The 25039-nt window shown below is 44.8% G+C and overlaps 1 protein-coding gene across 3 annotated transcripts in view; it reads right to left on the bottom strand.

Moving 5' to 3' along the window:
- Nucleotides 1–219: 219 nt before the first annotated feature.
- The window catches only part of RNF130 (ring finger protein 130), an 87936-nt gene continuing 63116 nt past the window's right edge, over nucleotides 220–25039 (bottom strand). The window contains exons 4-9 of one of the 3 annotated variants that reach the window (XM_045527717.1): nucleotides 23195–23266; nucleotides 20883–20965; nucleotides 13657–13753; nucleotides 11314–11518; nucleotides 7488–7581; nucleotides 220–398 (exon numbers count right to left, since the gene is read on the bottom strand). In XM_045527717.1, coding sequence (XP_045383673.1) covers nucleotides 383–398; nucleotides 7488–7581; nucleotides 11314–11518; nucleotides 13657–13753; nucleotides 20883–20965; nucleotides 23195–23266 — 567 coding nt within the window. In that variant the 3' untranslated portion in view covers nucleotides 220–382. Of the gene's footprint in view, nucleotides 399–7487; nucleotides 7582–11313; nucleotides 11519–13656; nucleotides 13754–16955; nucleotides 17163–20882; nucleotides 20966–23194; nucleotides 23267–25039 lie in introns of those variants that run through there. The other 2 variants (XM_045527718.1, XM_045527719.1) reach the window with 2 other exon arrangements.

Raw genomic sequence — 25039 nt, 5'->3', positions numbered from 1 at the left:
GATAAAATGCCTGAGGGGCGTTGCTATGCAGGACGCATCCTGCTTGGGTGAGGAGCCAGTGTGACAATACGACAGAAGCAGTGTCACTGCTCCTCTCCCAGGGAGTCACGAGCATATTCTGTCTATGAAACACACACAAGTGAAACCTGGGTATGTGATCTCCAAATCAGCCCTCAAAACACAAGTCCAGCGAATAATACTCAATACCACAGTCTTTTATTTATTATTTATTTCTTTTAATACAAAGCTTTGGCATTAGCAATTTTATGAAAAAATAAAATGTACTAAAAATAAATGCTTGTGTGGCATGATTGGTAAATGATGCACAAAAATAGGTTCTTTTTCCTTCAAGGCAATCAGTCAGAAAGCAGTTTTCTTCTCTTCAAAACCATTCTACCCTATGGAATAAAAGGAAAAAAGCAGTCATGAATTAGTTAAAAGTTAGTTGTCAATGCTTTAAAATAACAGAGAGGTGGTCCTAACTGAGGGGTGGCCTGGCTGTCCCCAACTATTTCCCAGCCCCTTTTGGTGAAGGCAGCAAGCCACTAGCACACCCCTGAAGTCTGCAGCTCAGCGCTCAGTCATCTGGGAAGGGCTTATATTCCCAGAAGGAATGCACGAAAAAGTACAGGTTAATAGCATCTTATTTAAATATACAGGGACAATTGCCACATAATTCACAACCTGTTCTAAGTGCTGAGTGTGCTGAGGTCTGCAGCTGTCCTCTCTGGAATATGCTCCTTGTTTACCCTCCAATGACAATCTTATCACTTATTTTGACATAAGAGCTAAAGAGCACAAATATCAGGAATGTATGGCTCTCTCAGGAATTCTGCAGATCTTGGAGGGGTGTGTGTGTTTCTGTCCCTACATCAGGTGCTGAAAGTGCCTATAGTCTTTGGAAAAGTACCCACCTGCCCCTCAGGCTCCTCCAGCCTCTCTGCAGCCCCTCGTAGTGTGGGGCTGCCTGGCTCTCTGATCCCTGGGACTTCTGCTCACTTCTATGGCTCCCAAATCATGCCTACAGCTCTGATTGTCTTCTCTTTGCTGAGCTCTGGGTCTATGCTTCAAACCACTGAATCTCTGGTTATCGGATACTCTCTAGCTTTTATCTCCTCCCTGATTTCTTCCTTCAACTCCATATTTTTACCGAACCCAGCTTCCTGCCTCCACTCTCTACCACTTCAAAACAACTTTCCGGCCACCAGGAATGATTCTTCTGCTGAAAAGCCTTAGATATTACCTACTAATAAAGTTCAAATTCTGTCGTTGGCTTACTACCACCACTGCCTATAGCAGACACATCAAACCACACAACTCCCAGATCCTGCTCTGCTCTGTCCTCCCTTTGTGCCCTCATTATGCCTGGCCTGGTTCCTAAGTCACCCCCTCCATGAAGCCTTCCTTTTTCAACTCCTCCACAGCAAAATCGGCAGTTCCCTGGGGTGTGACACAGAAGCATGCCGTGTGCACTCCCGCCAGCACACACGCATGGTGTGCGCACAGCTCTGAGCACCAGCAAGGCATGGCCAGGGCCCTATGGGCTTCAGGGCTGCGAGCCCAGCACCTGGCGCAGGCCTGGTGCCCAGTGGGTGCTCAGTAAATGGCATCAAATGAGTGAGAGGGAGTTGTTCAACTGTTTTGAAAATGCTCTGGTATGAAGGATGTTCACAATGACTTCATATAAGAAAACACACTGCCCTTATATTTCCTCAGAAAACTGGATATTGGATATAAGGATTTTTTTAGGGGTGATCAAGTTTTTAAAGCTACTTTATTTTGCTGCCCTTCTAAGAAATTATATACTAATGCAGCCCTAACATTGAAGTTATTCTGAAAAGCAAAATAATAGCCACTGCCAAAGACAGTAGAGGCATCCAATGGAAGGTCCCCGTTGCCTTCGACACTCTTTTTGCATCACGTTTTTAGAAAACCAAATCTGTCTTCTTCAATTACATCCTTTGGAGCCATCTCAGACGGCTCTGCGGAGTAGTCAGAGGCAAGCAGGGGCCAGGAGTGTTGGGTTTGACTCCAGCGGCCTTCACCCTACAGCAGTCACCCAGTCGCCCTGGGCCAGTGTTCGTTCCTTTGTGTACATATAGCCCACACTCCGAGTGGCTAAAAGGAGAAATGAATACTAAGAGAAAGAAGATTCATTACCCAGAAATATGCCTCAAATAGAGATTAAATTTAAATCTTTGCTGGAAATGCTCTAAGAAAGGCAGCCTCAGAAAAGTAAAAGCAATCAATGATGTGCACCAGTGTGAGCAAAATACTAGGTCAAGAATTGAAAATTCAAAATTCTTTAGACCGGTGTTTCTCAAACTGAAGGACACAAGCTATTAATGGTTGATGTATTAATGTAGCAGTTCGTGACTAGTATTAACAACAAAGCCCAGAATAACCTGTGTCAGAGAACACTGTACACAGCGAGGGGGCGTCTGTGAAATCTGTCCCGGCTGTCTACGGGAGTGCCGGGCCACAGCGCAGGACGCAGTTGAACAACACGCTCTGGGGCTTAAGGTTCCAAAAGAGGCACTGGTAGAGAACCCAATCCCCCTCCTTGGGCTCTCACCCCTCCTAGGAAGGAACCACTCAAGAGGGACCTTTAGAACCAGAAGGAGAGTCTTAGAGACGCCACTTGCTGTGAGATCTGCCTCAGAACAGCTCTGGCCTTGCAGCTTCTGTTGAATGACCGGGGCCCGGCAAGCTCAGTAGCTTTCAACGTATCCCATGCTACGGATGGACAATTCTGACGGTGGAAAATCCCTTCTTACACTAAGTGGAAGTCCACCTCCCTGCAGGTGTCTCCAAGGCTCCGGAACTGCAGCTTAAGAATCACCCTGGCAAGTGCGGGCCGGCCAGCCTGAGGCCGCCGCGAGTACGGAGCAAGGCAGTGAGGGTGGAAAAGCCCAGTGAAGCAGCAAGCTTTTGGCAGGCACTCAGTGAGTAGTTATTCTCATCTTTAGGAGTCCTTCGAACAACTGGAAACTCACCTCAGACCCCTTTTCTAAGCCAAGCATCCTCCAGACATCAAATGATTAAGTTTTCAGACCCTTTTATACTGAGATGTGCTCATCTGTCAATGTTCCTCTTAAAAAGAGCCCCCCACCTGCCCCAAATGGAGTAATTCAGAAATAAGAGTAGAGAGTGAAATAGACACATCGTTTCTTTTTATTGGTGTATAAGGTTCTGCTACTACACCTAAGAGGAGGACAGCAAATCAGGAATACTGGTGGGACAACCAAAGCCCACTGGCCTGCTGCAAGCAGCCAGGGCTTTCTGAGCTCGGGCAGTACTTTAGGAAGATTTCTTCAGCTATTTCATCACGTTAACCATATCAGGGTCATTTCCTCCTGCCAAGATGGTTTTGAGTCTTGAATGCTTGGGCTATAGGACATGATTTCTATGAATTAGAATCTAGGACCTGGAAAAGGGCTTTAGGGGACACCTAGTCAAACTTCGAACTCAACTTAAAATCTCTCCTACAGGCCGGGCGTGGTGGCTCACGCCTGTAATCCCAGCACTCTGGGAGGCCGAGGCAGGAGGATCACTTGAGCTCAGGAGTTGAGATCAGCCTGAGCAAGAGTGAGACACTGTCTCTACAGTAAATAGAAAAATTAGCTGGGCGTGGTACGCGCCTATAGCCCCAGTTACTTGGGAGGCTGAGGCAGGAGGATTGCTTGAGCCCAGGAGTTTGAGGTTGCTGTGAGCTAGGCTGACGTCACGGCACTCTAGCCTGGGAAACAGAGTGAGACTCTGTCTCAAAAAAACTCTCCTACATCATCCATATATTTGTTCCTCAAATAATGAAAATATTTATTTTTCTTATATTGAAGGAAAAATAGTGACACAAATATAAGCTGGTAAATGTTGGGATTTCACAAGGCTTGTATGAATAACAAAGTAAAGCAAACTGAAGTCCAATAACGTTGCTCATGTGGGTACCATGAAATAGAGGTGTGAGAAAGTAATACATGAATACATTTATCTTGCATTTACTTGCTTCTTTGTCTATCATCTGTTTATATCTTCAAAGTCTCAAATTCATCAGATTTGTTTATAGTGTTAAAAAAATTTAATGCACAATTAGTCACAGTTGAGCATTTAAATAAATAGTATTTCATCGTAACAGAAGGGCAGTGATTCCAAACACATGGACCTTTGCTGGATACTTGACCAAAGTCGGCAGTGTCAGGACCTTGATAAATGCATTGTGAGTGGGGGAAGGATGGGGGGTTGGGGGCTGCACCACTTGCTGGCCACTCTTGTGCAGTCAGCAACCTACCCACTGCAGGGGGAACCTGGACCACTTGGGTCGCACATGCCTGCCTTTGCATCTTGCCTGGAGGGCTTCATGAGTGACTAGCCTGGGTCAATGGCTTGCTGAAATTGTACCGTACAAGATCAGTGACCAGCAACACTGTCAGAAAAGTAAACTATTCCAGTAGGCATAAGTGTAAAGTTCATCATCAATTTTTAATCATTAAAATGCCAAAAGATAGAATCTGCTTATAATATATTTGAGACTATCTTTCAAATGGATGAGGTTACCCAGAAAACTAAACCAGGGCAATTAAAATGAAGAAAAAAAAAATCTCATTTTGGCTATAAGCTTCTTGGTAGATAAAGGCAAAAAGAGAAATAAGAGATTTCAAAAAATTCATTAATGAAGAACAATTGCAAATTTATTTGCTAAAATAAAACTTTTCTCTGGAACAAAATCACGTAGGAATTTTTCATCAATATTTTTTTTTTTTTTTTTGAGACAGAGTCTTACTCTGTTTCCCCGGGCTAGAGTGTTGTGGCATCAGCCTAGCTCACAGGAACCTCAAACTCCTGGGCTCAACCGATCCTTCTGCCTCAGCCTCCCGTGTAGCTGGGACTACAGGCATGCACCACCATGCCCGGCTAATTTTTTCTATATATATTTTTAGCTGTCCATATAATTTCTTTCTATTTTTAGTACAGACAGGGTCTCGCTCTTGCTCAGGCTGGTCTTGAACTCCTGACCTTGAGCGATCCTCCTGTTTCAGCCTCCCAGAGTGCTAGGATTACAGGTGTGAGCCACCACACCTGGCCTCATCAATATTTTTGAGAGACACTGGGTAAGAGTGATTATTATCTTTTCTATTATCCCCCACAATAAAAGTGGCCTTAAAAAAACTAAATGATTCTTGCCTATTGTTAAAAAAAATCAACACACACAAAAGCATACATTGAAAACGAAAACATCACCCCAAATTCTAATTTTAGATAATCACCATTAATATTTTGGTGACCATCCTTTCATGAATCCCTATGTGTGTATACGTACACACATCCACACACATACACACTCTCTCTCTCAATTTCTCTCTCTAAATGGGGTCATGAATATTGTCCTTCAGAGTGGTTTCGACTGAAGGCACAGAAATCCTATCTGAATGAACAACTGCAACAGCAACCCTCTACAAGGCTAATGGGGAAGGGCTGGATTAAGCCATGGAGCTCAGACCCATGACTTGGCTCTGAATCACGCAGGCACACATGCATGGACTGGAAATGTCATGGCCCAGGCACTCTGTTTTGCAGCAGGCAACATGTTTAGTGAGCAGTCTCCAAGATACCTGATGCATGGACTGAGCATCTAGCAGATTCTGAGTGGCAGCCAGGTGGCTATTAAATTACTCACTAATTCTCTAAAAGTTCAGTGTATCACTATCTGCTTGCGTAGGTCATCACTCATCTGTGAAGTTTCTAAGTGAGCTTGAATCCCAGCCCAGGCTGGTGGGTCAGCACATCGGCGAGCAAGAGTGGTGGCGGCAGGGGATGGATATTCCCTCCTGACTTGGGGTCTGAACCATCAGCACTCAGAGTTCCTATGGCTCTATGTCCTATTTCATGAAAGAAATTAAATTTGTCAAATGATAAAGACTGACGGCCATCTTATTCACAGAACTTTGACAGAATCTCAGCAGCATCAGTTTGGCTAACATTTATTGAGCACTTATTATGTACCAGGCACTGTGCTAAGCACTTTATATGCTAATGCTCACAGCACTACCAGTATGGTGGTAGCCCTACTATTATCTCCGTTTTATGGATGACTGAAGGGAGCGTCAGATAAATGTTAACTGTCCAGGTCCCACAATTGAAAAATGGAGGAGATGGGAGTCAAATCCAGGTGTCTGACCCTCGAATCTGAGTCATTAACACTGTGCTAAGTTGAAGAGAAACTGCGCCGGGCGGCCCAGCAGAAGCAGCTGGTGGTCCACCCGCTGGACGAGACTACGCAGCTGAAGGCTGGAGAACGACGACGGGCTGGGATCCACCCGCCGCCCTGTGTGCAAGGGGTCACTCTTGCAAGTCTCTGGCCAACAGATCAGGTTAGATGCATTAAGATCATGTCCCTGAGTGCTGGTCTGCCCAGTGTTTCTACAGCTGGACAACGGCAGTCAGTGAAGTCAACTGCGTGAGCCCGTCTTGGCTGCAACTCCCCAGGTAAAGTGTCAGGACCTAACTGAACCTAACTGAACGTGGAGAGCATGTGAATCCCACCAGTGCCGATTTCGGGTCAAATTTAGGCAGTGACCCAGGGTTCCTTTCATCTTTAACTAGTTTTCATGAATACTAGTAAAAGAAAGGACTTAAAAATATCCTGTAGTAAATGCCCCCAATTTAAAACAAAACAAAGACAAAAAACTTTTCCTACATCTTATACCCGTGGAAAGCTACTCTTGGAAAAATCACTGCATCAGAATGGACCTTAACAGTCATCTAGCCCAATTTCCACCCTCTGGAAAGCATGACACCCCCCTCTGCCTGCATTCCTGGCCCCGTGCACTACCCACAGGAAACCATCCCCCCAGTAAGTGGCCTTGCTGACAGATGTTCTTCCTTTACTTAGGCGGAGCTTGCCTTCCTGCAGCCTCCCTTCGGTCCTCATTTTGCCCTTTGGAGATGGAGTTTATAATTATTTTCTCTGTCCCCCAACAGTCTTCCTAATATTTGGCAACAGCGGGTCTTCCTGATGGCTTCTTTCCTGCAGGCTAAACACCCAGGGCACTGTGCCTTGACCACAGCAAGGCTGCCTGGGTTCCACCAAAAGCTGACCATGGAAGACTCCAGATGAGGTCTGATGAGCACAAGTAAAGCGGGGCTGTCCCTGTCAATGAGGAGGACACTGACATTCTTTACACACAAAGACTACACTGGTTCCCTTGGCATTTGTACAACATTGTTGATTCATTCTAAGCTTGTGGCTAATGAAACCCTTTAGATCTTTTCTCAAATGAACTGTTTCTGTGGAACAAAGGAGAACTCCCAATCTGTGTAACTGACTGAAAATAAACGTTCATGAAATAAATTATTTTGCTAGATATGATCCTATCAGGATCAGTATTAAACTGGGGGAACCCAATTCTCACTACCTTCATGAAAATCACTGTATGTGTTTTCTTGGGATCATCTGGCACATGCAATCCAACAAACAATTCGTTACTTACTCATTAGCATTCAAGCTAGCTGTGGCTCTGATGATCATGTAGCAGAGCGTGAGCGCACTGAGGAGGCCAAAGCTGGCAATAATAAACCATTCTTCTGTTGACAAAGGAAAGGGAGGAAATCACTCTGGGGAGAAGGTTTAAGTCAAATCGACGTCAACATTTCCCTCAAATGCAACGAAGCAGACGTCAACGGAGGTGTAAGCCAAGACTGGCCCAAGGACGTGCAGCAGGAGGAGGTTTGCCAGAGAGCTACTAACTGGAGGAGGTTAGTGGACGCACTGATGAAAGCTGCAAGGGAGAAAGGAAAGCACGGCCCAACCACTCCTTCCAGTTTAGGTGCCGAGGTCTGCGAGTGTGGCCACCCAGAAGTGTGCAGTAAGAGTATGTATGTGAAGTTGCACGTGGACATAGATTGTTTTCATTGTTAATTTAAATGACAGTAAAGTAGACTAACCATACATGTAACCTTCTTTCCTTCTTCATATTGTCATTTCTGCATGGTTCTATCATTCTTTCTTAGAAAAGTCTCAGAAATACGGAGCAGTGGTTCTCCAAGGTTCTTTAGGTGCATTCATGGCTACGTTCTTCTCTCTCATGCAAGGGTTAACTTGTGATATTTACATAAAAAGGACGTCTTCCTGGTGTCCACCCCTCAGGACCTAACTGTTGGGAAGCAGCACTGGTTGGTCTGGCTTTGATAAGCAGGAGGAGGAAGGACAAGGTGCTTGGTCCACCAGAACTGAGAACCTCTGGCACATGGAACTCCATGGGTTATTTGTCTAGTCTGTCTGTACACCTGTCTGTCTGTCTTTCGATATTTTTCCTTAACTTTTCAGAGAATGTATGGCCTGTATTATCAAGTTACACTTTAAAAGCAGTATTTATTGAGAACCTCAAAAATAATCTCAGAACCAATCTGACTTCCTAAAAAAAGTCTTAACTATAAAATATTCTTTAGCATATAGAGTGGCTAGGGCTGGTTTAACAAAGCGATACACAGCAACATTACTTATATATCTGCAAGAAGGTGGAGAAAATAAATTATTTACACATGGAATGGCAAATGTTTATATGCAAAAGCTGTGTATAACCTATGTTTCTTAACCTGGGTCCCATAAATCCTAACACTGCACACAAAATTATGTGTGCACAGGCATTTTTTTTCTAGGAAAAGGTTATTATACTTCTATGACATTTTAAAGGTGATACCTTTCAAAGGCCAAGAGGAGCTGCCCGCACAGCTCCAGGATGCTGAGTTTCTTCTTATGAGCATTTCTCCATCCATCTTGTTCATACTATTAAAATGCTTAGTAAACTCTTCCTTTTTAGATAACAGCACAGCCACTGCCTCTTAGATTACACATTTCCTCATCAATAGATTGAAGCTTTTTTTTTTTAATTTTTATTTTTTTTTGAGACAGAGTCTCGCTCTGTTGTCCAGGCTAGAGTGCCGTGGCGTCTGCATAGCTCACAGCAACCTCAGACTCCTGGGCTCAAGCAATCCTCCTGCCTCAGCCTCTCGGGTAGCTGGGACTACAGGCGTATGCCACCATGCCCGGCTAATTTTTTCTGTATATTTTTTAGTTGTCCATATAATTTCTTTCTATTTTTAGTAGAGACGGGGTCTTGCTTTTGCTCAGGCTGGTCTCGAACTCCTGACCTCAAGTGATCCTCCTGCCTCGGCCTCCCAGTGTGCTAGGATTACAGGTGTGAGCCTCCGCTCCCGGCCGATTGAAGCTTTTTACATAATCAAAATGAACATTCAAGAATACATGTGAAATCTACCACTTTTACCTGTAATATTTTAAGTTAGGGGAAAGGTATACTGGCATTTAAAAAAAATCAGAAAATGAGTGGTCAACATCAGGGAACTGAACACAGGATTCTTCCTTTCTTTCTTCTTAGGAACTTTTATACATGATATGCAGACTAACCTTCAGAACTTCAATTCTATGTTTCCAAATTTTGAATATATCATTCCATATTTGCATGTCTTTTTTTGTATGTGTGATTTCAGTTTTAAAAACTCGTAAGTAACCAAAAAGAAGTGAACACACCACCGTAATTCCCAACGTGCCCAGAGGCATTTCAGTGGCTGGGGCCTTGTCACCTCCGACCTCCCAGCGCCTCCCCTTAGCACAGTGCCTTGCACATAGCAGGTGCTGGTCAAACGCACCGCGCTTGCTGCAGTGCTACAGGACCTCGCAAGGAAAAGCAGAGAGGTAGCTTTGGTGTAGCTTAATCATATCAATTTCATTTATTAACATTACATGTAAATTATGATAAACGTGATTAATTTGGTGTATGAAGTAATATTTTTTATCATCAAAACATAAGACTTTGAAAGGACATTTCTGTATAAAATATAATGGGATCAGTACTTAATGTGGTAATTAGTAGGTGCTCAATAAATGTCTGATCAATGAAGGGTGTAAAATAACTCGTTAATAAACAGCTTTTGTCTCCTTTATGATTACTAGATCAATTTATAAAAGAAAATCTAAACCATAAAACCTAAATACCAAAGTATGAAAACCATGAAATGCTGTTAAATCACTGAGAAATAGTATGAAGTGAGCCAAACTATACTCAAAGACTAGTTCTACCTATTTCATGACTGAATGAAGACTCTGAGTTTAGGCAGATGATAGAATAAAACCTGGGAAATCACTTCCTAATAATAATTCCTAGCTGGTTGCAAACATGAATCCTTCAAATGAACACGAATCTTAGCGTGCGAAGGGCAAGCCCTGGCAACAGCTCTTCCCCGTCTCACCACCCGGGCTGGGGGGATCCCACGGCCCCAGGGCTGAGCTCTAGGCAAAGCGGCAGCGCGGACGGAAAGGCAGCGCCACGCGGGCGAGGAAGGACGGGGAGGGTTAGGTGAGAGTAGCACGCAAAGAATGGAACTGAAGAGAAGAGGTGCTCGCTTCGGGGTGAAGGTCTACAATGCCCACGCCCGCACGGCCCCCCGGGCGCACACCGCCAGCCCCCACGTGCGCCCCGTCCGCCCGCACCGTCCCCCGTGTGCAGTCAGCCCCACGCACCGTCCGCCCCCACGCACCGTCCGCCCGCACGCACCGTCCGCCCACGAGCACACCCTCAGCCTGCATGCGCACCATCAGCCCGCACGCACACTGTCAAGCCACGCACGCCGCACGCACTTCGGCACTGCCGTCAAAACCGCCGCGGTTCCTTTCTGCTTGTCAACAGTCCAACAAGCAGGACGCCCGTAACTAGCCCAGAGCGCTGTCTGAGGCAGATGACCTTTTGGCTTTTCTCCCACCCTCTGTACAATTATACCAAAGTTAAGTACCAAGAGATCAAACTTCCATAAAAAGTGTAAAATAAAGTGAGCAACAGACAGTTTCAACTGTTCCTAGAGAAGTGAATTTTTAGGTTCAATTTCTAGATTAGTTTTTTTACTAAGCTGCCTGCAGTCTGGAAGAAGAGCGCCAGTGGTCAGTCACGCGACATCCCTGGACGCTGCCGACGACCTAGGTCACGCTCCATCCTCTCCAAGATGCCTGTTTGCAATGCAATGATTTCAAAACGAGGTTCATAAAACAGCAACTAAGACAAACCTCTGAACTACTCCTCAAATGCAGCTATTCCCATTATTTACACACAAATACACAAAGCTCCCTATTATAAAGAAAGTTTCGTTATTCCAGATATCTGTTTTAACGAAAGTACACGTTTCTTTCTTGGGTACAAACTGAGTCGCTGGCCCAGGTGACAGCCTTGACTCTCCTCTCAGCAGTCCCCGAGCGCCCAGCACAAGCAGCAGTGCCACCCTGGGCCTGAGCAAAGGGTCCTCACTTACTTGTTACTGCAATGTTGATCTCTCCTGATCTAGGAGTGAGTTCCCCATCCTGAGGAAGAGGCGATATCCCCGAAGTTCGAAGTGGCTCAAGGCCAAGAGAGCTGTCACTGCTGAGGTCACCTAGGGCTGACCTCCGGTTAACTGCCTGGGTTCTGGTGAGCCTTTCCATATCAAACGCTACGTTGTCGGTACACGGCATATTTGGCTGCAAAATATTTCCAGGTTAAAAATAGCTGTAAGAATAACAAATCTGTTTATAAAATTCGTAAATGTTTGACACCCCATTGCAAAGACTTCACCAAGTTTTTCCCATGTGATTTCCTCTCATTTCTCTGCCATCTACCTATACTTTCTACTCTCACCCAAGAGTTTTTCTTCAAAAGAAACAAGCGATCTCTTTCCAAATACGGCACAAAGAAAAACCAAAATCCATTGCAGATCTGAGAAAAGTGGCCACTGTATCTTTATAAAGAAATGACAACCTTTTGTGGACATGGCACACAGGCACAGGGAGTCATAATCATAATTATGAAGCTGACAAACATTCAGTTTAAAATACAATAAACTATTACTTTGGTTAGTGTCAGATGTTGACGCTGAGGGACAGCAGGAAACACAAAATACCATTTCATCCTGCTAACTTCTCTGTAGTGCCTACTTATCTGGTAGTCAGTTTTTAATACCTTCTACCTTTAAACATAAGGAAAGCACACAACCAAGAGTAGATCGAACTGTAAGAAAACCACCTGTTTCAAAAGCTAAGCACCCAATCCTGAAGGAGAGATACAGAGCTGGTTGGGGTCAAAGTCTACCAATTAAAAAGTGAGCATAAAATTCTTGTGGCTTAACAATGTGGATACTCGGTTTCCCTAGCAACCTTCAGTTCTAGGCACATCACAGACAGCACGCGAAATGCAGGGCTGGGAAGGGTGGCTGGGAGGTGATACAGTGAGAAGCAACAGGCACCCAAACCCAGAGCCAGTGGCTTCCGGGGCAAAAGGAATGTTTCAAAGCACCTCAACGTCTTATTAAAAGAAAAAATTACAGCACAGCGTAGTAACTGATGCTTATAATAATGCCTACTTAGAAGAGATTTATTATGTTTATTAGATTTAAGGAACGATGGTAGCTTGTAATACATTTTAGAACAATTTTCATTAAAACCCAAGAAGGCTAGAGGCATGAACAGAGGTGTGTGAATACTTTCCCAGTGCACATTCCATGCCAGGCAGTAAGGCAGATGCCCTCTGTTAAACCAGTCTCAAGTGGGGGTGACTGTGCCCCAGGGGACATCTGGCAGCACATGGAGACATTTGTGACTGCTGAGACTTGGGTGTCATTTTACTGGGACTGAGCAGCACAGGCTCGGGAAGCTGCTGAGCAGTCCCCAAAGCACGGGGCAGAGCCACGAGGAACAACCTAGTCCATAGCGTCAGGCATGCTCGGCCCTTTGGGAAACTGTGTGTTGAATACAGCTGAGGCGCTCTCTGGAGAGAGGACAGACAGAGCACCGGAGCCCACTGCAATACACTTCAACTGTGATTTGACAGTACACTGCAAACAGGACTACTTAAATCTTTGGGCTGCAAAGCTAAAATGAGAAGCTCATACGTTGGTTCGAACTAAACTTTTTGTTCTATAAGGAGATTATTCATTTGTTCTTTTTTGAGACCAGAAAGTATTCTATATTCCTATAAAAAGCAAAATCCTGGGTATATACTTGTCTTAGGCAAGGAAAAAAAGTCTCCCAGTCATGTTAGTCAGCACTGACTCAGCTGCCACAGCTGAACTCCATGTAGCATAACTGGCCATAGTCCGCGCCGGGCTGGCGGGGCTTCTCCCAGGGCTTTGGTCACCACCCACCTGAATTCAAACTGCTTGCAACTTACCAACACCCACAAGACCAAAGTAAAACTTAAAGGGAAGGAACTTAAGTGATGACATAATTTTACATTATGCCAAATGTAGAAAGTATTACTAGTGGACCAGAGTCAATAGTCTAGATTCTATTCTTTTTTAAAAATATTAGAGTGAAGGAAAATCGTGTCCTCCTCTCTACATCAGTTCTTATTCTACACCCACCACCCGAGAGTAGCACACTTATAAAGGTGGACTGATGGAGTTATTTATCTTCTCTTCCAGGAGCTCCCTGAAATGGGTTAAAGTGAGACTTTGAATTAGCCTAGAAGAAAGGCACTGTTGGACTAACAAGGTTACATGACAAAGCAAGTCAGTGCTTTTCTTGTGAGAGGTAATCATGCCTCCTATTACCCCAAATATGTTCTGTTATGTTACACTTAGATATACTACTACATAAACGTAGTAACAAAAGAGGAAACATACCACAATTCCCAGGGCCTTCAATATATTAAGTTTGCACATAGGACAGGTACAATGTTCACTAAGCCAGGGATCTACGCAGGATTTGTGGAAAACATGCCTATAAAATAATGGAGAACTATGTTACAAATTATATACTGAAAAGCCATTAGGTCAAATGGAAAGAAATGGAATTTTAATTAGTCTGTTTTTCCCCCTTTCAAGATATATTTGCAAGTCCCAAGAGACAAATATTGAAGATTTATTAAAATATAACTTGAAGAAAACCTCCTGAACCAAACTCACATTATCAATGGCACTGTGTAATGAGGGCTGGTAAGTAGGATTTGGCTGTTTAAATTCTTTATTCCACCAAATTCCAAAAAAGACTCGAGGAAACTTAGAACATTTATTAAGAATGAAGGTAATTATACCTTATAAATCAGTTATGTTTTCTATAATAGCATAGAAAAATGGAATTTCAAAAAAATATTAAATAAGGGTTAAGTCAAGAGTTCCCTGTGTAATTACTTATTAATTTTATAAACCACTCCCCCTGCTTTTTTTTGAGACAGGGTCTTGCTGTGTTGCCCAGGCTGGAATACAGTGGTGTGATCATAGCTCACTACAGCCTCGAACTCCTGGGCTCAAGCAATCCTCCCACCTCAGCCTCCCGAGTAGCTGGGACTACAGGTGTGTGTCACTGTGGTTGGCTAATTTTTGTAGAGATAGGGTCTCGCTATGTTGCCCAGGCTAGTCTCAAACTCCTAGCCTCAAGCAATCTTCCTGACTCAGCCTTCCAAAGTGCTGGCAATATAGGAGTGAGCTACCCCCACCAAGCAGAAACCCTGTTTAAATGCCATTTAAAACATTAAAACAAAACAAAACAAAACAAAACAAAAAAAACTTCTAAGCAACCTATATTGAATGTTTGTAAGTTACAGGGCAGTTGGAACTATTTAAGGGGTAAACTATGCCTAGAATCAAATGATACTTAGCTAGCAATTTTCAGCTGAAATGTTGCAGGGGGAAGATGGGTGATTTTCTCTCTTATTCAGGAAAGCATAAAGTCACATCCTCATGACTGGAAATAAGTCAGTCATGGAGGCTTTTGCATTCTAAAAAAAAAAAGAAAAACTTAGCCCTCTGGAAAGAAGAAAAGACTTTGAGGGAGCTCGAGCTTTCAGAAGATGTAATGAAGCCTGACCAGAGCCCTGGAGTCCTGGCAGAACAGGGGAAGGATGGGTGCCAGGACAGACACTCAGGGTAGCTTTGGAGGAAACACTATCATCTGTGTTTGGGATAAGATAAAAGAAATTTTGAGAATGATACAAAATGGAAGCCTTTAAAACTTTGTTAATTTATAAATTTAATCTTCTTTATAGCTGTTTAGAAATGCAATTTTGATTAAAAAAGAGGTCTAGAAAACTTTTTACTGAGATTTGGAATAAGCATTCATGCTCACACCTTCAGCCTGAACAATGCACGCCCACCCACCTATCACCACTCGATGGCTGTATACTCATGTCTTTGGGGATGAGAAGATGCTGAAGAATGAATTTATCAATCTAGTTTTAAACTTAGAGGTAATGCCATTAACCAGAACCATCATCCCTGCTGGCTTTTATATAAACCGTTAAGGTTTTTACTCGAGGAGTGGAATGCCACCAATCTGTAGGGGAGATCTAAACTCACTTAGCGTGCATACGGCATTATGTCCCCTTCCTGTGACTTGCAGCCACACATGCGAGTGCTCTGAGAGTGAGAAGCAGGGCTGCTCAATGCCAGGCACAACCTGCAGCTGAGGGGTGGCTGTGGAGCCAGTGCCTACTGTGCAGCAGAAGCCAACTGTGCTGATGCTGGCTGTGGTCTGCAAAGACGAGCACAAGGCCTCCTAACCATTTTGGGGGACACAGATTCCTTGAGATCTGAAATAAATTATAGGACTTCCCCCTAAAAAGTCACAAGGATGCATCTGCCCAATACCTTGCATCTATTTTAACGAGGCCTATGGAACCCAGTGGTTTTGGTCAGTCCTGGGTGGGGGAGGAGTGGCTGGGAAGGTGCCCCAGGTCAGTTTTCTGTGGGGTGTAGGATGGGACCTGGCTGGCTGACAGGTGGCAGGAGGAGTGAGGTTATGTGACCCCTGGCCAGGGTGTATGGGTACGGGAGTGGGACAGCAGGGGTGGCCTGGGAGTGGACCAGGGTTTGGCTCTGGTACTCCCTACTCAGGCCAGTGTCTTTGCTTTTCCCTTTTCTTGTCCTGCCTTTCTTTTCTTACTTGTTATTCAGAAAGAACAAAATGATTTGATCTCCATATTTAACTTTTAAAGCTACAGGAGTTGAGTATTCTCTGTCTCTTTACCCTTAAATTAGTTATAAATGGATTTTTCTTATGTTGGGGTTCCTGAGTAATTGGTTGATCTAAAGAAAAAGCACCTGCCCTCTGTTTTACTACATAATTACTATCGCTCCTCTATTATGTGGGGTACTGTAATGAAAAACCACAAAGACTAACTGGTTTTCTGGGGACAAATTTAGAAAACTTCCCTTCCTTAGCTAACTTAAAAATCTGAAATATTTTCGCTCTTTAAAAAACATTTTCCTTTTGGCTCCCCGTCCACCTCATCACTTCCTCACCACCAGCCCCACCCCAGCCCACGAACACCCTCCATCCTCCCTGAGTCTTCCTCGACGGCCCCGCTGGCCGACAGGGCCTCCTCTCCGGACTGCCGCTGACACGCCGTGAGCAGCTGCCCTGGAAGTGGTGCCTTCTCTTCTTCCTCGCCCCTTCTCTAACCCAACTGCTTCTGTCTCAGTGCTGCGGTTCCACAGAACTCCTTGGCCCTCCCTTCCTTCTAGCAAAGCTCTGCTGCTGCAGCCGCACGTGGCTGGACAAGCCACCTCTCTGACCCTGGGCCGTCTCAGCCAGAAGACGGCAGGCAGGGAGGAGAGGGGAAGGTGTGCTCGACTGGCCTCAGGAGGTGTCTGGGGCGAACATGAAAAGCTCTGTGTGGAACACGCAGGGAAGTGCCAAGGACTGTGCGAATGAAAGGTATGATTAACGGCAGGCCGGCGTGTTTCCCACGGACCCCGATGAGTGGTCAGAACGCCCGCACACCCAGCCGCGTCCTTCTCATCAGCTGGAAGGCGGCAGCGGGGAGGCAAGACCTTAAAAAGAAGCCCCTCTCCACTCAAGTAATAAAAATACACACGGAAGCAGAAAAAGGCCAGCACAGTTGGGGCTGGGTGGTGCACTGGGATGGAAAGCCAACAATGGGCTGAGCAACAGTGAAACATGAAAAGGACAAGCATATGAGAGCTTCAGTGAAAAAGTCCTTTATTCCTCTAAGAAATACTTTGGGATACAGAATGTGAAACGTATAGAACCTCCCGACAGCACTGAAACGCAGCGCCCCCCCCTGCTCCCCCCACGCCGCACACTAGCGCAGCGCTGGGGCGGGGGGAGCACGCTGCGCTGGAGCGAGTTGTGTTCACAGCTCTGCAGCCTCTCGGTGCCGTGTAAGAACCTGGCAAACATAAAAGGACCCAGGATTATTAAAGGTCAGAGACAAGGACCCTTTCCCGCTAGCTGGCTGGCACGGTGTCAACAGGCCCCTCTGCAGCGGGGCGGCCACAGGATGCCTCAGCAGCTGGCAGCCTGACCCTTTTGGCTCCCAAAGTGGCATCCGAAACCTACATCTATCCAAGCCACTGCACTCTGTTTCTGAAAACAGATTGTACACTACTAAAAAACTTTGTGGTTAGCGTTTAAATAAAAGAGGCCTAAATAAGGTGACAGATGACATGCTGGGGAACATCCACAGGATGATCAGCTATAATCAGCGGACACAAGGAGGAGCCCAGAGCAATGCCAACCGCCATCTGTCCACAGTAAGCTAATGCAACAGGATGAAAAGGAAAGGTCATGTGACAAAAAGCAGCAATCCTCAATGGGGCTGACAGCTATAGATAGAAAGTCCTCGTTTGGCTTGTTAAAAATTAAGGACAGACAGACACAAAGGCATCTGGGCTTGTCTTCCTCCCTTGCTGAGGTGCAGGAGAGGCAGTGGGTGCAGATCCTTTCCAAGGGCTGCTGTGATGGGGAGGGGTTGCAGGGAGGTATTTGGAGGGTGACAGGTTTGAAGCAAGTTTTAAAAAAATAGGAAATGCCTGAGTGTGATGACATGCCAATGGGTGCAGACTAAATGAACATGTGGAAGGAGCAGACACCCAAGAGGGCAAGGTCCCTGGGAAAGGGAAAGAGCAGTATCAGCCCAGGGCAGGCCACCTACCCAGACAGGAAGGTCTGGTGGGCGCAGAGGCAGGCATGCATGAGGGCCTGGGGTCAGGAAGCTGAGGGAATCATGACCATTATTTTCTCTGGGAAGTCTTAGAGACAGGATCTCGCTCTGTCACTCAGGCTGGCGTACAGTGATTATAGCTCACTGCAGCCTCGAACTCCTGGCCTCAAGCTATCAGAGTGCTGGGATTACAGGTGTGAGCCACTGCACCCGGCCTTCTCTGGGAAGTTACTGGTGAAGTTATCTGCTGTGAGAGAGGAATGAAGGAGTGAATTCAGGAGTTCAAGGGGAACGAATATACACCAGGAAATGCTGCTGTGCTGAACAAGGACAAGCAACCACGGCAAGGGAGAGCTCTGGGCAGCGCTGTGGTGAGGGAGCAGAGCCGCTTAGCACTGGGAGGTGTAGGAAGCCGTAGTAGTTAATACCCAGGCTTGGTTTCAAAGACCACAGGGACAAAAGCAGAAGGAAGGGTACTCAAGGCAGAGGGAAGGCTGCAGCAGCACACGGTAAGTGCTAACGCAAAGGCATGTGAGTGGCACCCACTAGAAAGAGGCCTCAAGATGTGGAGTAAAGATACCTGTGCACAGCCATTCTCTAGGTCAGTGGTTCTCATCTGGAGACATTCTTGGTTGTCATCAATGTGTGTGTGTGGGGGGGGTGTGCTACTGGCACCTAGTGGGTAGAGGCCAAGGACACTGCCAAATACCCCACAATGCACAAGACAGACTCCCTCCTGCAAGCACCAAACAAAAAATTACCTGGTCTGAAATATCAACAGCGCCAAGGCTGAGAAACTCTGCTCTGGGTCAAAGGTTGTCACAAAATGTTGCTCAATGTGCAAAGTTAATTTTTACTACACCTGAGAAACATACTGTCATTACAATTTCAGTGAGGTGAAATGTTTTGCTGAGCAGGTTGAACACTGTAATTTAGACAAAGCCACAAATTGTTGAGATGTGAAATGTAAGAGTAACACATATCAGCTTGGCTCCAAAGCAACATGGAGAACGTGGACATATGGTCCAGCGAAATGAAGACCTAGTACTGAAATGGCCAAGTGAACAGTGCCCTAACTAGGGGTGCAAAGAAATTCCATTAAGTTTACAAAAAAATTCTAAGATTCAAAAGCAGAGCACAAAGATTGAGAGTCACTTCTCTGGTGGCAGGTGCAGCCATGGAAAGGGTTAAAGCCAGCCAAGGCTCTGGACTGCAGGGGAGGGGACACCTTGCAACGTCAGAGTCACTCTGGAACTCACCACGACAAACACACCCAGGCTCCACTTGGGGTATGTCTCTGAAAGCTCCCCCAGGCCCTGCTGCACAGTCAGGTTTGAAAAGCACTAGACTGAGTTAATAAAGAGAACTCAGAATGAAACTGTGGAAAAGCCAATGCATAAGAGACAGAATGGGAGCAAAGTTCTCAGAATAATCTACTCTAGGCTGAGGACCCTGAGGAAGACATTCCCATTTTAGTAGCAACCACGGATGATGTTGGAGGCCTTTGTTCTTTGGTACCAGATGGTTCCGGGAGATCCTGGGCTGAAGCAGGAAGACAGAATTTGGAAAGACTTAGCTTCTTCCTGGTCATTCCAGTGTCAAGGCAGGCAACACGCATCCTACTGGTGCACGCATGTCCTACAGCCTCATGGTGGTAGGCCGTAAGTGACTACGGGTGAAGAAACACTGGTCATTCCCTAGTGGAATTTTCTACGGGACAGCTTACATCTAGTTTTACACATTTTCCTTTATATGTAAACCAAATGACCTCACCACCAGAATCCTGGCTTTCTATTTCAGTATATATAAGTCTTCTATGATTTTTTAACAAAACTGATTTTCCTAGACTCAAAATACGTAGATTATTTGTGAATAAGTAGAGTAAAACAGTAGCCGCATGGAGACAACCACTCACAATGACTGTGTTCATTCACGTCTGTGCTATCAGTTCCGTGGATGTCTTTTAGAGAAGGAGAAGGAAAAGGAAAAGGAAAAGTCTTTGGTTTTAGACACTCAGCAGCTGATTTCCTATTTTTCCAATCAACAGTCAGAATAGTATATCTTAATGTTTCACATTCCCTAGCTTGGGATAGAATCATGGTAGAAATCAACATGCTTATAAAGAAAATTTGCTCTTTTTAGGACAACAAAGTACAGGTGAAATTCTCCTTTTGGAGGGAGGTCCCATATAAGGAGCACTGACATTGAAGGCAGATCTTTATGTCTATTATTTCTGGACTATGTGACCCTGGGACCCACTGCTGGCTCATCATCCTTCACTCTATAATGAATGAGGAGAAAGGTAGCTTCTTAGGACCGCCGGGAGCGTTACAGGAGGCAGTAAATGGGATCTGCACACAGCAGAGTACCTCACCTAGGGCAGGCATGAAGCAAATATCTGTCCTCTCACTTTGCATAATCCAGGTTCAGAAAAAGATTTAATCCAAGTCCTTCGAGTTGTAGTACCCCGAGCCAGGTGAGTCCTATGGAAGTCTCACAGGAAGGCCTAGTGATAGACTCGGATTTAAGATGGAGAGGAACAAGGGGCTGTTTTCAAACTCACATAAATCATAGAATAATGCTGGGTGCTTAAGGGCAGCCTGGGCAATATAGTGACACCCTACCTGTCTGTTAAAAGAAAAAAAAAAGGAAAGAAAGAAAGAAATCACAGAATAAAAATTCTTGACCTTAATACTCTTAGGTTATGGTGTGCCTGGAGGCTGTGCCACATGTGTTTCTAGAAAAGGCTGTAAAGTCAGCTCTTGCGAAGGCAGCACTGCTCCCTGCTGACCTCAGCCCCATGACGGGCAGCGGGCAGCGGGCTCTGGCCTGCCAGGAAGCCATGGGGTAGGTGGCTCTCAAAAGCAAGTGAGACACCCACTCTGAAATGGAGACATACAAAGCACAATAATATTATTCTTTTTCAAAGAACGAAAACTGACATACTTGCAGGGGAGAATCCGGACAACATCATTCTGCTTATAGCTCTCTATGCAGACTGCACAATGATCAAAGTCTGGGTCTGTTTCCTGCAACAAAAAGCAAAGGAACAACAATCACATGCTGAAAGTACATAAATGGTGGAGATACAATTCAGCTAAGAATTTTCCTGTAGCAACTATGGTAAACAGTGGTTATAAAGGGAAAATTATTAAAAATAGTTTAATATATTTTCATTTGCTTAACTATATCAACCCAAATTATATCTAAGCCAATCTATTTTGTTTTAAAATTATGTTGTAACAATCTCTACTAATTCTGTTTATGATATGTCTTCTGTTTATGGTAAGTCAGAATTCTAGTCTTTCCAAGATTCCTATCAGGTATCACCTTGGATCGTCACCATGCCCCCCTTCCCCTAGTTTCTACCACACTACTCATTTATCTAAATCTGTTTTACAATCTGGGTCTTCATCAGGATGCTCACTATTCACATCCCTAAGTACAGAAAGGAAGGTGGTGAGTCCCCAACAGACTGCTATCCAGAGACCACCCCAAGTTGGGGAGCTCGTGTATCGGTCACAGACTTGGGGTAGGGAAGAGTCACTGGCAAACTCCACGCTGGGTCTTTACTAACAGTCACGAAGCATCAGCCAGGTGTTTGGGCCCCAGGTTAACTGATTTCCTTCCTTTTGGGGCAGAAGGGGATCTGCCTGAGTGGTCAAAAAAAATGAAACATGCCAGGAACCTAAGCCAGGAAAGGTATGACTATTTGCTGCGTCATTGCCACTTGGACTGAAACTCAGTCAACAACTCTTGGCAGGACCAGGAGGTACAAGCTAAGATGTATTTGCTTTAAAAATTAAAGGAAATATAGTTTTGTGTTGGCCTGGGGTACAAGTAAGATAGGTAGGTTAGATGAGCTCCAGGGAATTTCAAACTAAGGTGACAGCTGAAGTCTACCAGGCCAAGAAAGCATTTATACTGGTTACCACTCCTCTGGGCTTAAAGTGTAACTGTTTTGATTTTTTTTACTTTTCTTTTTCCTTAGTATATAATGAATTTCACTAAAAACATCTTAACCTTCTGAAGCTATGTCAAAGGCAACTAGATATGGTGATGTCAAAGGCAATGGGAATAAAAATGGGTCAAGTCCAAGAGAGTGATAAAACTTAGGAAGATGAAGAATCATCTGAAATTATCCTTCCAGACAGAGTTCTCTGTGTAAATATTAGAGTTGGGTGTGGAGCAGGAGACAGTTTTGGTTTATGCCTTTCAAGATGCTATTTTTTCATTCTAGATAACCTTGAATACATTGAATGTAGGGTTTAGCATTAAGGTACTATTTTGTCCTTCTAGAGGAGAAGCAGTGCTCTGCCATAACTTGAGATCTGACTAGGGAACTCTGGTTAGAGGTCTCAGAAATAGCCTCTTGTCACTGCCTCCTTGATTTGGTCCCCTCAAGCCATCAGGCCCAACTCTGACAAACTGCTTAACCCACTGTAAAGAGAGCACCTTGTTAGGTGGATTCTCTCAAATGTAGGACTTAAATTTTCCATTTAACTGGTGAAGAAACAGAACACAAAAGAGGCACAGTAAAGTCACAGGAAGTATAGGAAGAAAACACATATCTGCTGGCTATTTAACATACAAATTGCCTCATTAGAGTGCTTTGAAAAGGTATGCTAGGTTTTAGCAGAAGAAAATTCTGCAGAAGGGGCCGGGCGCGGTGGCTCATGCCTGTAATCCTAGCACTCTGGGAGGCTGAGGCGGGAGGATCGCTTCAGGTCAGGAGCTCAAGACCAGCCTGAGCAACAGTGAGACCCCGTCTCTACTAAAAATAGAAAGAAATTATCTGGACAACTAAAAACATATAGAAAAAATTAGCTGGGCATGGTGGCGCAAGCCTGCAGTCTCAGCTACTTGGGAGGCCGAGGCAGGAGGATTGCTTGAGCCCAGGAGTTTGAGGTTGCTGTGAGCTAGGCTGACGCCACGGCACTCTAGCCAGGACAAAAGAGCGAGACTCTGTCACCAAAAAAAAAAAAAAAAAAAAGAAAACTCTGCAGAAAAACACTGCTAGTAGTCTAGTGACGCCAATAATGGCAAGAGCATCTGCAGTCCAGGAAAGCTGAGGGCTGTCTGAGGGGCTCCACGTGGCAGGCATGCCAAGAAGAGAAGGTGGTTCAAAATAAAGCATGAGGGAATACACCTGAAGAAAACAGTAATCTAACAAATGACACACGCACAATTAGGGTGTACCCTTTCCCACCAAACAAATTGATTATTTTAACAGTGCTAAAGTGATTTCATTACTGTACCTTATCGCCCTTTTTTACTGTTCTGGTTGTCAATTTACTGATGGCTTTCTTGGCTGCATCTCCAAGACGACGCTGTGAAAATTGCAAATACAGACATTAAGTGTAAGATCTCTGAATGTCCTTTATTCTTAAACAATTAAAAGTATAAAGTTCCTATTTTTCTACACCCCTCTCCATGTCATATAAGAGGATCCTAAAAAAGCAATTAAAAAACTAGAAGAACTGGCAGCTGTACCACAGATTCAGCACTCTGAATAAAAAATGTATATAGTAAAAAAGTCAGGTGTTATAATCACTGTTGCATTTTGTGTTTAATAAACATTTGATATATCACGAGTTATCAACACGTCCTTCCGTACACGCGGAGCCCCTACCACTGCTCCAGTGGCTTTCCTGTTCCATTTGAGAGTATGAGCATGACCAGGTCTTAGGAAACGGAAACAAGCTCCTTGAAACTGCTCTTCACATCACCAAGCGTGAGAGAGGGATACAGTCTCGAGCTCTGCCTCTGGCTCTGCTACTACTATGCTCGGTAATCTTAGGAAGGTGCACTTACCTTTCCAGGTGTGAGTTGTTCTGATTCATCTGCAAGGCTTAAGTCAGAGAATCTCCAGGGCTGGATTTACCAGACGCCCTACCAGACACTGCTATGCTAGCACTTCTTGACACCAGCAACCCAAAGATGAAAAGACAGCACCCCCTGACAAAGTTACCTGAGGCGGGAAACAGTTAATCTGATGGTGTACAACAGAGCAGGCAACCAGGGCGGCTGGGACAGGGCAAAGGAGAAACGTCAGGGAAGCCTTCCAGGAAACAAGGCCTGAGCCAAGACTTGGAAAGCTGCGTAGGAAGGAGTTAGATAGGAGAAGCACAAGGCTAGGAAGGGGGATTCTAGACAAAGGAATGATCAGGTAAAGACAACAGGGGTGAAGCACAGGATGCAACGGTGAGTACATGTCACCGTAACCCCAAGCTGAGCACAGGCGGTGCTGTTCTAAGCAGAATGCCCCGTGAGGCAAAGGGCATTAACACTCACACGGGACCGCAGGCACACCGGGACAGAGGGCCACTCCAGACACAACCAGATCCCAGCTGTGGGAAGAGGCAGATGCTGAAGGAGCAACGTAGGGAACAAAACAAGGAAGACATGGATTCCACCATGAGAATAAAACTAAAAATCATAGAAACATTCAAGAAAAATTTTAGGAAAAATTTCAAAATACACAAAAGAGAATAATTTAATGAAGCCTTCCCTATGTATCTACCATCTAACTTTAATTATCAATATATTACCTATATTTTTCATGTGTTCCCCATAGTTGGTGTGTTAGAGGATTTTAAAGCCTAGCACAAGCGTCACTGCACCCAGTCTTCACTGCGCATCTCTAACACATACGGGCTTTTGTTAGATGCCGCTGTCTCACCCAACAAAGTTAACAATAATTAACCAACATTACCCACATGCCGACTACACTACAACTTCCCAGGCTGTTCACATGACGTCTCCACGCTGGCTTGGATCAGCATGCAAAGCCCACACGTGGCTCTCAGCTGTGAAGTGTCTCAAGCTGCTTGTCCTCTGAGTCCCCTTTAAACAGCCTCATGGAGACATAATAGACTTAAAAGAAACTGCATATATTTAAAGTCTACACTTTTGTTTCCATGACCTGACCTAAGAAAACATAACAATTAAGGCAGTGTACCTACTTGCCCCCAAATTTCTTCGTGCCCCTTTCCTAAGCCCTTCCTCCCGCCACCCTACCACCCTGTCCCTCCATCATCTACTTTTTGCCACTACAGTTGTCATTTTCAAGTGTTTTCTATAAATGGAATGATACAGTATGT

The sequence above is a fragment of the Lemur catta genome, chromosome 16 (assembly GCF_020740605.2).
Source record: "Lemur catta isolate mLemCat1 chromosome 16, mLemCat1.pri, whole genome shotgun sequence".
In the NCBI taxonomy this organism is placed as follows: domain Eukaryota; kingdom Metazoa; phylum Chordata; class Mammalia; order Primates; family Lemuridae; genus Lemur; species Lemur catta.
Note: the sequence above shows the minus strand (reverse complement) of the source record. Positions and strands in the feature narration are given on the sequence as shown.